Below are 14,719 nucleotides of genomic sequence, written 5' to 3'. Positions count from 1 at the left end.
AAACCTTCTTGCCACAGCTCGCATTGATGTGCCATCCTGGATGAGCTGCACTACCTGAGCCACTTGTGTGGGTTGTAGCGTCGGTCTCATGCTACCACGAGTGTGAAAGCGCCACCAACATTCAAAAGTGACCAAAACATCAGCCAGAAAGCAGAAAGGTACTGAGAAGTGGTCTGTGGTCCTCACCTGCAGAACCACTCCTTTATTGAGTGTGTCTTGCTAATTGCCAATAATCTCCACCTGTTGTCTGTTCCATTTGCACAACAGCTGTGAAATTGATTGTCAATCAGTGTTGCTTCCTAAGTGGACAGTTTGATTTCACAGAGGTTTGATTTACTTGGGAGTTATATTGTGTTGTTTAAGTGTTCCCTTTATTTTTTGAGCAGTGTATATATGAATGGATAATGTAAATGTAAATTCATTATTAATTAATATTCTATACATTTTGTTTATTCAAATGTGTCTTGGGCGTCTAAGACTTTCACACAGTACTATGTGTGTGTATATATATATATATATATATATATATATATATATATAAATCAGTGCCAAAACACATGAAACAGTAACGTTTGTTGATGGATCATCAGGGAGATTTTGATGAGCTTATATTCTGATAAATGCATGCAGTGCACAGCCTTAAAGTGAAGTAGACCCTGACCACAGCTCCTCCAACAGCTCCATACCGGAGTAACGGAGAATTGATCTGAGGAACTGTAGAAAATACAAACGCTCTGATTCTGAATATGAAAAAGAAAATATTTGTTTAAAAATTTCAGATTTTATGACGCCTTTTAAAGAAGAGACACACAAATCTTATATATCATATATCATGAATCATATATCAAGTGGCACTCACACAACCTCACACAACCTCACACTCACAGCACAGTGGATTCACACACTCACACACACTCACAGCACAGTGGATTCACACACACACTCGTACACACTCACACAACCTCACACTCACAGCACAGTGGATTCACACACTCACACACACTCACACTCACAGCACAGTGGATTCACACACACAATCACAGCACAGTGGATTCACACACTCACACTCACAGCACAGTGGATTCACACACACACTCGTACACACTCACACAACCTCACACTCACAGCACAGTGGATTCACATACTCACAGCACAGTGGATTCACACACACACTCACACAACCTCACACTCCCAGCACAGTGGATTCACACACACACTCACACAACCTCACACTCCCAGCACAGTGGATTCACACACTCACACACACACTCACAGCACAGTGGATTCACACACTCACAGCACAGTGGATTCACACACTCGCACACACTCGCACTCACAGCACAGTGGATTCACACACTCACAGCACAGTGGATTCACACACTCGCACACACTCACACAACCTCACACTCACAGCACAGTGGATTCACACACTCTCACTCACACACACACACACACACACACACACACACACGCTTAAAGGCCACCTGCCATCAGAATGTAACCATGTAAGGTGGAAAGGAAAATTCCATTAAAAGCGGAATAAAATCTGGACTTCACTAACGCGCTGTAGGTGAGCGTCTGCTGATTTAGCCATGCGGTTAGCACCTCTCTAATCGGTAGGTATAAGCTTCCATTACTTTTTAGCTACATTAGCCTCATAACTCCAGTAAACCCTACAGTAAACACTGTAATAGACACTGTAATAAAGGGTGTAATAAGGCTCAGTATTACTTACTGGTCTCAGTGAAGTGCAGCAGTATCAGCACTGTGTAGATCAGTGCCTCCATGCTGGCGGCTCAAACTCAACTGGATGAGTTCTAGAGGACAGAAGGAAACGAGCTCGGGCAGGAAAAAGCCACAAAGCAGAGTTTCCTTCCATTCTCCACTCTCCACTCCACAGCTCTAATGGGCAGGCCGGGGGGGCCGGGTGGTCGGAGGGGGATTGTACTGTGCTGAAACTATAGTTAGACACCAAACAGAAAAACCTGCTTCAAAATACTTTCAGATTTTCATAAAACACTCCACAGTTTTCCTGTATAATCTCTATCTGCTGTATCTGTACCGTACAGTCAGTTAGCAGGACAACAGCCTCAACACATTTTCCTGGACAGAAGCTCACTGACCTCTCAGATCTCCAAAACACCTGAAACAGTGTGTGAAACTCTTGTAAAGCTGCCCTGGTAAAAAAAAAAAAGAGCTGAGTGGCTCCTGCAGGACTAAACAGCTTTAGACTCATTTCAAACCTTCACCTTTACTCTCAGTAAAGTCTTAGAAAAACATACGTAAACATTACATTCAAACGTAAAATTAAACGTGTGTATTTAACAAGTTATGTGAGCCCCACAGTGTTTCACAGTGACATCACTGAGAAGGAACACGCACAAAGAGAAAAGCAAAGGCCCCTAAAACTGAACACCCCCCACCGCCCCCCGCCCCCCCAGGCTTCTCTGCCCTGATCCTGTCATCACACTCTGCTGGACACTCTCCGGTCTGATCCTTGATCCCTGACCCTCACCCCACTGCCGTCACACCCTACCTGTCCCACGCAGGGCGTCAGTCAGAGAGACGGGGCAGATAAAATGAAAAAAATAATAAAATCATTTTATGTAAGTGAAAAAAATTTGGTGGCCAATCAAAACAAAGGAAGACATTTTCATCACCATATTCAGCTTTTCTGAGGAATTCTGAACAAACGAGAACTGATACAGGAAAACAAATACTGAGCGCTGATTGGTTAGTTGTTACTGCTACTGAGCGCTGATTGGTTAGTTGTTACTGCTACTGAGCGCTGATTGGTCAGCGTTACTGCTACTGAGCGCTGATTGGTTAGCGTTACTACTACTGAGTGCTGATTGGTCAGCGTTACTGCTACTGAGCCCTGATTGGTTAGCGTTATTGCTACTGAGCACTGATTGGTTAGTTGTTACTGCTACTGAGCGCTGATTGGTCAGTGTTACTGCTACTGAGAGCTGATTGGTCAGTGTTACTGCTAATGAGCGCTGATTGGTCAGCGTTATTGCCATTATTATTATTAAATGTTATTATTCTCTATTTTCTCTGTCAGAATAATTAAAAGGAGAAATTATATACATTTAAATGTTCAATTTACAGGTATTTTTTTCCAGAACTTTAGATCGGAAAGTTTATCAATGGTCAGATGGGCCCAGACAGGTCACAGTGCTATGTTTGTCCTGCGTATTAATTTGGGTTTGTGAGATTTATGTATTTGTTTTGGAGCATTAATGACTGTAGCAGAGTCTGTGTTGTTGGTGAGGTCTGTAATTAAAGCCCTCGCTGATGACCCCACCTGAGTCCAGCTCAGAGGAAAACACACCCAGCACAGGAAACCTGGTGGATAACCCTCCAAGCTCAGGCTGCCAGGAGATGAACACACACTCCGAGTCCTGCTGATCAGACAGAAGAACCTCAGACACTTGGAGATCCGTGCAGTGCAGGTTAGAGCTGCAGCCTCTACCCGCCAGCGCCGCATTTAAGGTGAAGAGAGAGACAGACAGAGAGAGAGAGAGAGAGAGACAGAGAGAGAGAGAGACAGACGGACAGAGAGACAGAGACAGACGGACAGAGAGAGAGAGAGAGAGACACAGACGGACAGAGAGAGAGAGAGAGACAGACAGACAGATGGACAGAGACGGAGAGAGAGAGAGAGAGAGAGAGAGAGAGAGAGAAAGAGAGAGAGACAGACAGACAGAGAGAGAGACAGACAGACGGACAGAGGGAGAGAGAGAGACACAGACGGACAGAGAGAGAGAGAGAGACAGACAGACAGACAGATGGACAGAGACGGAGAGAGAGAGAGAGAGAGAAAGAGAGAGACAGAGACTCTTGTTTTTCTGCATAGCTGTAACTCCTCAGTAGCAGTGATTCACGCTTATGTCAGGTGTTATGAAGCGTCCTGTATCCTCTATAAGTCTTTAAGTGTTATTATAGTGTATAAACACACAGCTGGTGTTAATAAAGTATTACATAACGTCTGAAAGTGAATCTGGAGGAGAAAGCTGACCGCGCTGCTGTTCTTCACACTGCAAAGGCCTTCAACTCTCACCTCCACTATCAGCACTGTAATAAAGAGCGTCCTGTGGGCGGGGTCTGCATTAGAGGCCGTACCGCCCCTCAGTGCTGAGACAGGAAGACCGCCTGTTCCTCCGAAATCAGCACCTCTCTCATAAACCACAGCCTGGGGGGCTCGTTACTGACTGGGCCAGAGGGGGCAGTGCCCGGGTCCTCTGACTGCCCAGTGGAAGGTTGTAGTGAGGAAGCTGTAAGACTGATCAAGACGCTGCACACAACTCTGACCTGAAATCCTCAGAACATCCAGCTCAGAGTCACAGAGTAACAGTCACAGTAACAGAGTCACGGAGTCACGGAACGCCTTTAATTTGTGTTTATGTGACCGATCCCGTTTTACTCTAATCAGTTATACATTTTAACAATGGATGTTTTTTAAAATGAAATGTCCAAAATTGTTCCACATTTTTGCAAAAGCATGAGCGTCCTGTGGGCGGGCTCAGTGCCAATGGGCCAGGGGACGGTGGCACCAGCTGTACACGTTTTCAAACATGTGCTCTTCAAAAAGATGGTTCTTCAAGGCTTCATAGAACTCTTAGCATGATAAAATGGTTACTATGGTATTCTACATAATTGCCAGGTGGTTGCTATGATATTTTACACATTTGCTATTTGGTTGCTATGGTATTCTAAACAGTTGCCAGGTGGTTGCTATGTTTTCTAAACAGTTGCCAGGTGGTTGCTATGCTTTCTAAACAGTTGCCAGGTGGTTGCTATGCTTTCTAAACAGTTGCCAGGTGGTTGCTATGGTATTCTACAAAATTGCCAGGTGGTCGCTGTGGCAGAGGTGGATGAAGTACACAAATCATGTACTTGAGTTAAAGTAGAGATACCCAAGGTAAAATACTACTCCAGTAAAAGTAGAAGTCCTTACTCTAGACCTCAACTTGAGTAGAAATACAAAAGTATTTGGCTTCAAATTTTAAGTATCGAAAGTAAAAGTACTAAAAGAGTAATTCTGGCTCTGATGTTCTGTTATCATTTTTGCAACAAGACTCGCTTCATGAACTCATTTCAGGTGAAAGTCCTCCAGCGTCTCTCTTGGTAAACCAGTCTTTTACTAGAATGTCATTAATTAGTGACGCTGACATCTATCAAAATGATCATAAGCACAAAACACTGAGGGCAAACAGGTTCCATCAGGGAGAACCGAGTGGCTCTAAAATCACTTTTTACGCACAAGCAAAGTTTCACTTTAAGATTACTTTGTAAATTAGTTACAAGTTGAATAAAAACGTCTTTAAACTCAGGATCACAAATAAGTTTTCCTTTACTGTATTGATCTGTAGGCCTCTGTTCATAAACATAAACTGACCAAAACTGATTTACTATAAAATGAAAGTGTATGAATTCAGAAAAAAAGAAACACGCCAGTCACGACTGCATATGTGTACATATTTCTATATTGTGCTCTATTTACAGGTCAGGTTAGTTCCATCATTGGTGTTCTTGCTTTGCGCTTCTTTTGTTTTGACATGTTACATTTTTATACACACAAAAAACAAAAGGAACGACTTCTCAGAATGTAGTGGAGTAAAAAGTAAGATATCTGACTGTGAAATGTAGTGGAGTGAAATACAAAGTCGCCCAAAATGGAAATACTTAAGTAAAGTACAGATACTGTACTTAAGTATTTTTTTTCTGTAACGAATTACATTTACTTAGTTACTGTCCACCACTGTGCTATCGTATTCTACATAGTTGCCAGGTGGTTGCTATGCTATTCTACACAATTGCTATTTTGCTGCTATGGTATCCTACGTAGTTGCCAGGTGGTTGCTATCGTATTCTACACAGTTGCCAGGTGGTTGCTATCGTATTCTACACAGTTGCCAGGTGGTTGCTATGCTATTCTAAACAGTTGCCAGGTGGTTGCTATGCTATTCTAAACAGGTGCCAGGTGGCTGTTATGGTATTCTACACAGTTGCCAGGTGGTTGCTAGGGTATTCTCCACAGTTGCTATTTTGCTGCTATGCTATTCTACACAGTTGCCAGGTGGTTGCTATCGTATTCTACACAGTTGCCAGGTTTTTGCTATGCTATTCTAAACAGTTGCCAAGTGGTTGCTATGGTACACAGTTGCCAGGTGGTTGCTATGGTATTCTAAACAGGTGCCTGTTATGGTATTCTACACAGTTGCCAGGTGGTTGCTATGCTAAACAGTTGCCAGGTGGTTGCTATGGTATTCTACATAGAGTAAACCCAGAGAGTACACCCAGAGTAAACCCTGAGAGTATTAGTGAACACATCAATAATAGTGAGTAAAAATGTGGACAACTGAGTAATGAGTAATTTGTGAGAAACGTGTAAACACTGAGTTAATAATAACTCATACTATGTGAGTGTTCAGGTTTGCATGTCAGTGCTTGAGTTTGATGGCGTCCGTGTGGTCAGTCAGTGGAGGAAATGAGGAGCAGCGTTTGATTAAAGTCCCCCAGAGCAGGTCAGACTGAACAACCAAGTCACATTAAATGTTCAATACAAACCTGTTTAACAAAGAAGCAGCTGGACCTGCAGTCGGTCAGTTCATCATTTAAATCGTTTCAATCCTGCAGATCATCTGATTCTGAAAGCTGTTCTGTTTCATACAGAACTGGAGTTTAAAAGTGCGTCCAGCCTGAGAGGCGACACGGCGCCTTAATACTGATGTACAGTGAATTGATTAGAACACTCAGCCGTCTGTCTGCTGTTCACCCTCCACTGAAGCTCCGCTGCTCCTTCTTAAAGCTCCTGAATGTCTGTTTATGATCTTAGATCTGCAAATTCTGACCTTCGGACCTCCTTCAGTAATACACAGAAAATGTGGAGAGACTTTCAGTTACTCTGCTTCTAAACTGAGGAGCTCAGTTCAGCTTTATCTTTCATTTCATTTTTAATCACCAATTTTATTTTGTGTTTATGCTTTTGTTTTTTTAATGGCTTCATCATGAAGCACTATGGGCTGTTAAATGTGTGAAAAGTGCTGTTATTAATTATTATTATTATTATTATTATTATTTTACAGTTTGCTTTGACTCACTGCTTTTCATGTTGAACTGTTTCACTACACCCACAGATCTTTATGCTTTTGAGTATCAGGTTGTTTTTTTAAGTATTAAGTATTTATTGTGTAGCTGAATTTAATGTATAAAATGTGTAATATATAAAATATTTGAGAGGAAAAAATGACAAAAAAAAGACACAGAGAGCAAATATTTCCTTACAAAATAATTTAATAGAAACATTTTTCAGTTACAAAATGAAACAAAAAACAGTTGCATTCCTGCAGGTTCCTGAATATTTATATTTAAGAGATATTTTTGACATGGGGAAAAAAAAACAAAAAACAAAAAAAAAACAGTTTTGATGAACAGGTGATCTACTTCTGATCGCTCCTCGACTGAGGCGACACAGAGTGACCCGGAGTGACCAGGAGTGACCAGGAGTCTGGCAGTCTCTGTAGCAGTCTCCAAAAATACAGTGGACACTGATGGGGTCAGTACAATACTTCTGGCAGCCATTCGTATCCATGGCAACAAAATTTCACTTGGTTTTAAGCCCTTAAAAAACACCCTCCAAATTAAGAGTCAATCTGATCCATCATTCAGTTTTATAGCGAGAGAGAAAATAAACGCTGAACGTCTAAAATACTGTCACTGCGCTTCAGTCCGCTAAGCGTGACCCCCCCAAGCGGAGGACCCAATCAGAGCCAAACTAAAACAAACACACGGGACAGAAAGTGAAAGGAAGGAGTGAAAGAGCAGCAGCTGTTTAGAGCAGCTCCATACTTACGTAGAGGACGGCACGGTGGAACAGCGCCCCACTGTGGCCGAGCCGGAGTTCATGCTCTTCAGCAGACACGTGGACGGACGGACTGACGGACTGACGAACTGACGGACGTCTCCCTGTTGTTGTTTTTTTTTTTTTTCTTTCCTCCACCGTCTCCCCGTCAGAGCCTCCTGCTCTACCTACTGCAGCTGGGGGGGCTGGTGGGGGTGGGGGTGGGGGGGTGGTCTAGTGTATGTTTAGGGAGGGGGTTGTGTGGGGTGGGGGTGGGGGGGGTTTGGGTTGTGTTGTGCAGATTGGGGGGGTGGGGGTGGGGTGGGGTGGTGGTGTCTGCAGACTGAAGGGCCTCACGGGTCCACCTGAGCGTCTGAGGAGGCGGGGCCTAATCTGAGCAGCTCACTGAGACTCACTCCAACATCCTGCCACTTTGACACCAGTTTCCTCAGCGAATCAGCTTTACCCCCACCTGCAGCTTCAAACAGCAGCCACTGAGAGAGAGAGAGAGAGAGAGAGAGAGAGAGAGAGAGAGAGAGAGAGAGAGAGAGAGACATATAGAGCAGAGAGAGAGAGAGAGAGAGAGAGACATATAGAGCAGAGAGAGAGAGAGAGAGAGAGAGACATATAGAGCAGAGAGAGAGAGAGAGAGAGAGAGACATATAGAGCAGAGAGAGAGAGAGAGAGAGAGAGAGAGAGAGAGAGAGAGAGAGAGAGAGAGAGAGAGAGAGAGAGAGAGAGAAGTTACACAGAGACCGGAGCTACACACAGAGGAGCCTCTCAGAAATTATTTGGTTTAATGAAATAAATAAACTACATTATTTTATCAAGCAGCTGAAATCTGAACGTGCTGTTGTCAGTAAATGGCTAGAATTAAGCCTCCCTGAGTAGATGCATGGCACCACCTAGTGTACTGGAGTAGCTGCTGCTCAGAGTTAAAGCTCTTGGCCTGGTTTACTGTCTGGTGTGTGTGAGTGTGGTGTGAGAGAGCGCACGTGTGGTGTGAGAGAGCGCACGTGTGGTGTGAGAGAGCGCACGTGTGGTGTGTGTGTGTGAGAGAGCGCGAGTGTGCGTGAGTATGAGTGAACAAGAGTGTGGTGTGTGAGTGTGTGTGTGTGAGTGAACAAGAGTGTGTGTGTGTGCACACGTGTGTGTGAGTGAACAAGTGTGTGTGTGTGTGTGTGGTGCGTGAGTGTCAGAGAGAGTGAGAGTTTAAGGACAGTAATTACATCTTTCCACAGAGCAGCACAAAGGGGCAGCTTCTGAAGGGCCTGCTGGTAAAGTCTCTGCACCTGCAGCACATGCGCACACACGCACACACGCACACACACACACGCACACACACAGTGAGATTTATCAGAACCGTTTCCACGACTTTATTTCCATCCCTTCCTTCCATCTGACGGACACTGAAACACACATGCTGAGTAAAACCTGCAGAAAAGAAGAGATATAACAAAAGAGAGACAAGCCGCCGGAGGACGAGGCGCAGACGGAGGAACAGAGCCTGGCTGATTACAGGAGAACAGAACTCACTGAAAGAGAACATGTGTGATACAAACAAACTATTCAGACTAAAACGGTCAAATAAAAAAGAAAGAGCTGCTTTTTCATCATTCCCTCTCACTTACCTCAGCTCTCGCCTTCTGCTCCCTCTGTACAGCGATCGCTCTGGCAAGAAAAACAGCAACACACTATCAGCCAAATCAATTACAGAGATTCAGAGCATCGACCAATCACGAACAGAGATTCAGAGCATCAACCAGTCACGTACAGAGACAGAGTTAAAAAGGAGGCTTTATTAAGACTTTAAGGACTATGAGGCTCGAGTTACCATGTTCGATTTTTCCATTCCTCCTTAAATGGAACAGGAAGAGGAAGCTGGCGAACACCGTCACCCTCATGTATAGAATGTCTTAGAGTCTCAATAAACATGAATACCTATAAAGTATCAGTGATGTTCTACATAACACCATAACTGACTAGACTCAATTCTAACATTCTAGAACCACTACAGAGTGACTCATGGATGCATTTCACTGTGGCTAGAAAATGACTTACATCTTCCAACTGGCCAGACAGTAGGGGGCGCTAGAGCTCAGCATTTTCGTCTGTAGCTTCACATGCTCAACGTTTCCATCACTCCATTCCTGCTGCACCAACCTGCACAGCGACAGTAAGCATGAACACTGGGAAACATGGAGCATCATCACCGCAACACAAACATTAACCCCCTCCGGCAGAGGGCGCTCTGAAACAGGGCTCTCAACTACATGAAATATGCTTTGTGTTTTGTTTTGTATTTAAAATTGCTACAGGCTTCAGTCAATCCGGGAAAAATGAGCCACAGAGTGCAGTCGGTAACTGGGCTGGTGGCGACTGTGCAGTCCTGACTGAGCCGCGGACAGTTCAAGCAGACGGGCACTCGCTCGCCCCACATGCTGACCACCCCTTACTAGCAGGCTTAGCTCAGGGGTCGCAACCGAAATGTTAAAACTTTTTAATGTTTGACTTTTTACGAGGCTGAAGTCACTTCTCGGTCCAATTGTCTCGTTCCACCTTAAATGGTGCCTGAGGCACCAGATTGTCCTGCTGCGCCATTTAAGGTGGAACGGGAGAATTCGAATGAGAAGCCGGAGAAAGAGAAGGGACTTCAGTTTCTCGAATTGCTGCAGATTAAACGTATCAGGAAACCAGAGTGATTATAAATGTAAATTAATGTAAAGTTCATTCATCTCCAAACAATCGATTTGTTCTCTGCGCTGCTGTGTGTCAATCTGTGCGTCAGTCTACAGCATTAAAGGGTGAATTAGCAGTTCTGCGTTAACTCCAAACATCTACAGGATGAGTCAAAAGTCACAGGACACCGTTTTATTTCAGAAACGAAATGGAAACTGACATATCTGAATAGCCCAGCAAGTAAGGGGTGAGGGGGCCTATCTTTTAGGCTATGTCCAGAACAACATGGCTGCCGCCTTCAAAGCCTCTATATTGGATCAAAGGCAGGTTTTTTCCAGTGGGAAGGTGGTCATGTAGCAGATCAAAGAAGAATTGTCTCAGAAATCGATTGTCACAATCAGATTTGCAATATCTCTTGTGGTTCAAAAGTTATAACACAAAGTTGCTACAGCAACTGGGAACATTGCCTGTGATGCACAGCTATTTGACGTGTTCAATGTGCTGTCCCTGGTGCTGAACACAGAGCTGAAGGCGCAGGATCCAATTGTTATGAACCCACATGAGAATCTCTGGAGAAATGCTGTCACAAGGCGGTCTTTGTTACGGATTTTCTGAGCACACACAATTTTTTGAGATGACACCAGAGATAAAAGTTGATAATAAAATAAAAAATAAAATAAAACCTGTCCTGTGACTTTTGACTCACCCTGTAGTTCTGCTGATGTGCCGCAGCAGCTCTGCAGCAGTGGAGCGAATATTCCGGCCTGATTCTCACCCCAAACAGTCTCTAATGATTTGAGGCTTAAGTGTTGCTGAAATTTAATAATGTTGTTTCGACGCTCATTTTTAAACACTGTCCACTCTATTAGACGCACATGCGTTCTCGGTTCACACTGCAGGTGTAAAGCGAGAGAAAACAGCTCATCTCTTGCTCTATAGTATAAGCTAATCATGCTCTAGAGTCCTTCATCAGTGGTCACAGGATGCTGTTGTCTGGATATTTTTGGTTGGTGGACTATTCAGTTCAGCAGCGACACTGAGGTGTTAAAAACTCCAGCAGCACTGCTGTGTCTGATCCACTCAGACCAGCACAACACACCACACATGTTACTGCAGTGCTGAGATTGACCCACCACCCAAATAGTACCTGCTCTGTGAGGGTCCATGGGGGTTCTGACCACTGAAGAACAGGGTAAAAGGGGGTAACAAAGTAGCAGAGAAACAGATGGACTACAGTCTGTAACTGTAGAACTACAAAGTGCACCAATATAGTAAGTGGAGTTGATAAAATGGACAGTGAGTGTGTGAGAGTGTGTGTGTGTGTGAGTGTGTGTACCTGAGGGCCAATTCAGTGTTCGTGGGCATCGAGTGTCGGAGTCTCTCCAGCACTGAGGTGTGCAGAGATGCAGGAAGAAAGTTCAGGAATAACGAGATCACCTGAAACACACAGGAAGAGCTTCAGAGAGCAACAAAGCAACACACACTCCTTCGCTCACACTAACACACTCTCCTACCCTCGCACTCTCCCTCTGCTCACTACAGACCAGCACTAGAGATTTAATGGAGACATTTTCTGAACCCAAACACATTTCAAGAACTTACTGTCTCAATCTGAAGCACAGCGTGTTAGGAGGCGAAAGCTAATCCAAGCCCAATAAAATTCTAGCCCAGTTTAATTTCCTGTAATTCTGAAAATCACCTTTTCTATTAAATTAGATATTTTTTTTAATTGAGAAAATCAAAGCACAGAAATGATGAGTGGATGTTTTGCATATGTTCGTGATCTTAGTCACAGTCATGAAGTGACAGAGTGCGTGAGGTGTGTGTGTGCGTGAGGGGTGCGCGCATGAGGTGCGCGCGTGAGGTGTGCGTGAGTTGACCTGGTTGTGGAAGGTGTAGGAGCTCCAGTAGGTGGTGCTGTTGTAAGGTAGAGTGACCCTGCTGGGAACAGTTGCTAGGCAACGCTGCAGCAGGTCAGTGAACATGCGTAGCTCACGGCCCCCCGGCTGGACCCCCACCACCTTATTGCCAGCAAACAGGAGATAACTGAGGAGAGACGGAGAGTGTCAGTACAGGACCACTGCTGTAGGCTGAACGCGTGGGGCTAAGCTGCTGTAGGCTGAACGCGTGGGGCTAAGCTGCTGTAGGCTGAACGCGTGGGGCTAAGCTGCTGTAGGCTGAACGCGTGGGGCTAAGCTGCTGTAGGCTGAACGCGTGGGGCTAAGCTGCTGTAGGCTGAACGCGTGGGGCTAAGCTGCTGTAGGCTGAACGCGTGGGGCTAAGCTGCTGTAGGCTGAACGCGTGGGGCTAAGCTGCTGTAGGCTGAACGCGTGGGGCTAAGCTGCTGTAGGCTGAACGCGTGGGGCTAAGCTGCTGTAGGCTGAAAGGGTGGTCATATGGGAATGTGTTCACGGTTGTGACATCAGTTTATGATATGGGCTCTTTAAAGTGTCAGTGTGTTTTTCTGCACTTACTCCAGCCAGAGCTTCTGCAGGGCGTCCAGTTTGGAGACGCTCCCCAGCGCCGCCTCAAACGCCTCCACAGCTTCCGCCACGCTGCCCCGCAAAGACTGCCACAGACTGGGGAGAGAACCACATCAGAGACGGAACCACAGAACCATCTCACAAAAAACCATATTCCTAATCTAATACAAACTACAGTGTGATTTAGTCTTATCTTTCAGTGATTGATCTTTTTAGCCCCATTTAGTATTGGGTCTTAGTGCTTACAAGGAGTCACAGAGGTGACTCACCTGTGTACGAGGCTCAGGTAGGGGAGCTGTGTCTGCAGTTGCTGTTGGAGCTTGGGCTGGACGCTGGGAGGCGCTGTCTGAAGGTTCTGCGCTGGGAGGCCAAGGAGGTGCCTGCAGATGGAGAGGAACTGGGTAGTAAATGTGACTGAGAATAAAAGACAGTCTAACTACAGGAATGCACTGGCTGCCAGAGCACTGAGTAAACAAGTGAGTTTAAGATGCTAAGCGGGTCAATCGCTTCGCTCTCAGGGAGAGAATCTGAGAGTCCAGTGCAGCTCTTACCTCAGTACTGCTACAGGAGGGGGGGCAGCGCTGACCGGCTCACAGAAAGACAACACAAACTTCTCAAAGAGTTCTTCAGCTTCACTATGCTTCTCCTGTAGAACGAGATACAGTTAGAAAGAGAAAGAGACCAATTACACAGCACTACGCAACACAGACAAGCACAACACAACATAGCACAGACAAAATACAGAATATCTTAGTACAGCACAACAAATGAAAACAGCACAGGCACAACACAGCACATCTTAGCATAATGTGAACAAAAAAAAAAAGCACAACACAGACAATACAACACAGCACAGCTACACAGAGATGGGCCCATTAAGAGGGGGGGGTCTGTCTTCTCTGTGCTGTGTTAGGGGTAATGCACTCTAACCTGTGAATGCAGGTGTTTGTACAGGTGGTAGAATATCTGAGCGTTCTGAGGACAGAGCGAATGGGCTCGGAGCCAAATGCCTGACGCTTCCTCCACCGCTCCAGACGCCAGATGTACTTCACTCAGGACCTCCAGCAGTGGGCAGCAGTGAGGACAGTCACTCAGCACACTCTCACACACACCAACCGCATCCTGGTGCCTACACACACACACACACACACACACACACACACACTAAACAATACTGTACACTGTCAGTCTAGTTGACTTGCTTATTCTTGCAATCTGCATTTTCGTATGATGTTCATCATCAGTGCTTGTACAAACTGTCTGCATGTTTCATTATAAAGAGAGGAAAATTAGACAGTTTAACTGGATTTAGTGAAAAACACTGAATAAAATCAATGTTCAGTTTTTGACAGTATTTTTTAAGACAGATCTTTTTTTCTCTGTTCCAATTGATCAGACATCTGAATACATTGTGTATCATTTAAGTTTCGCAATGCTATATTTTTTGATATCTCCCAGCTTTACCTACATAGATCTTTCATTTCTGTATTTGCTGTGTTTATTCTGTCTGTTCACCCAAAGCAATCCAGAATGCCCCACAGCTCTGTTATTGAAACTCGGGCGCCGTTTTAACCCCCCAGATCTCGTCTGGCTCATTGAGAATCTGAGCACTATGGAGGGTCTGAGGACAGCAGTGAAGAACATGCAAGAGAAGATCCCTTCAAGATAAAAGGAGCTGCAGGCTGAACTCTAAACTGTGAAAATCAACCGA

The 14,719-nt window shown here is 44.8% G+C and overlaps 2 protein-coding genes across 6 annotated transcripts in view; both read right to left on the bottom strand.

Moving 5' to 3' along the window:
- Positions 1 to 1,830, bottom strand: part of LOC108439034 (receptor-type tyrosine-protein phosphatase beta-like) — a 49,111-nt gene extending 47,281 nt beyond the window's left edge. For all 4 annotated transcript variants that reach the window (XM_017717199.2, XM_017717200.2, XM_037540522.1 and 1 more), the window contains exon 1: positions 1,736 to 1,830. In XM_017717199.2, coding sequence (XP_017572688.2) covers positions 1,736 to 1,787 — 52 coding nt within the window. In that variant the 5' untranslated portion in view covers positions 1,788 to 1,830. The remainder of the gene's footprint in view (positions 1 to 1,735) is intronic.
- Positions 1,831 to 7,281: 5,451 nt separating this feature from the next.
- The window catches only part of LOC108439035 (zinc finger C3H1 domain-containing protein), a 29,235-nt gene continuing 21,797 nt past the window's right edge, over positions 7,282 to 14,719 (bottom strand). For both annotated transcript variants that reach the window (XM_017717201.2, XM_017717202.2), the window contains exons 27-36: positions 13,939 to 14,137; positions 13,560 to 13,654; positions 13,278 to 13,388; positions 13,000 to 13,104; positions 12,406 to 12,571; positions 11,862 to 11,962; positions 9,908 to 10,009; positions 9,478 to 9,517; positions 9,076 to 9,138; positions 7,282 to 8,340 (exon numbers count right to left, since the gene is read on the bottom strand). In XM_017717201.2, coding sequence (XP_017572690.1) covers positions 8,200 to 8,340; positions 9,076 to 9,138; positions 9,478 to 9,517; positions 9,908 to 10,009; positions 11,862 to 11,962; positions 12,406 to 12,571; positions 13,000 to 13,104; positions 13,278 to 13,388; positions 13,560 to 13,654; positions 13,939 to 14,137 — 1,123 coding nt within the window. In that variant the 3' untranslated portion in view covers positions 7,282 to 8,199. The remainder of the gene's footprint in view (positions 8,341 to 9,075; positions 9,139 to 9,477; positions 9,518 to 9,907; positions 10,010 to 11,861; positions 11,963 to 12,405; positions 12,572 to 12,999; positions 13,105 to 13,277; positions 13,389 to 13,559; positions 13,655 to 13,938; positions 14,138 to 14,719) is intronic.

Source organism: Pygocentrus nattereri, chromosome 8 (assembly GCF_015220715.1).
Source record: "Pygocentrus nattereri isolate fPygNat1 chromosome 8, fPygNat1.pri, whole genome shotgun sequence".
Taxonomy (NCBI): Eukaryota; Metazoa; Chordata; class Actinopteri; order Characiformes; family Serrasalmidae; genus Pygocentrus; species Pygocentrus nattereri.
This window is presented reverse-complemented; position numbering and strand designations above follow the sequence as displayed.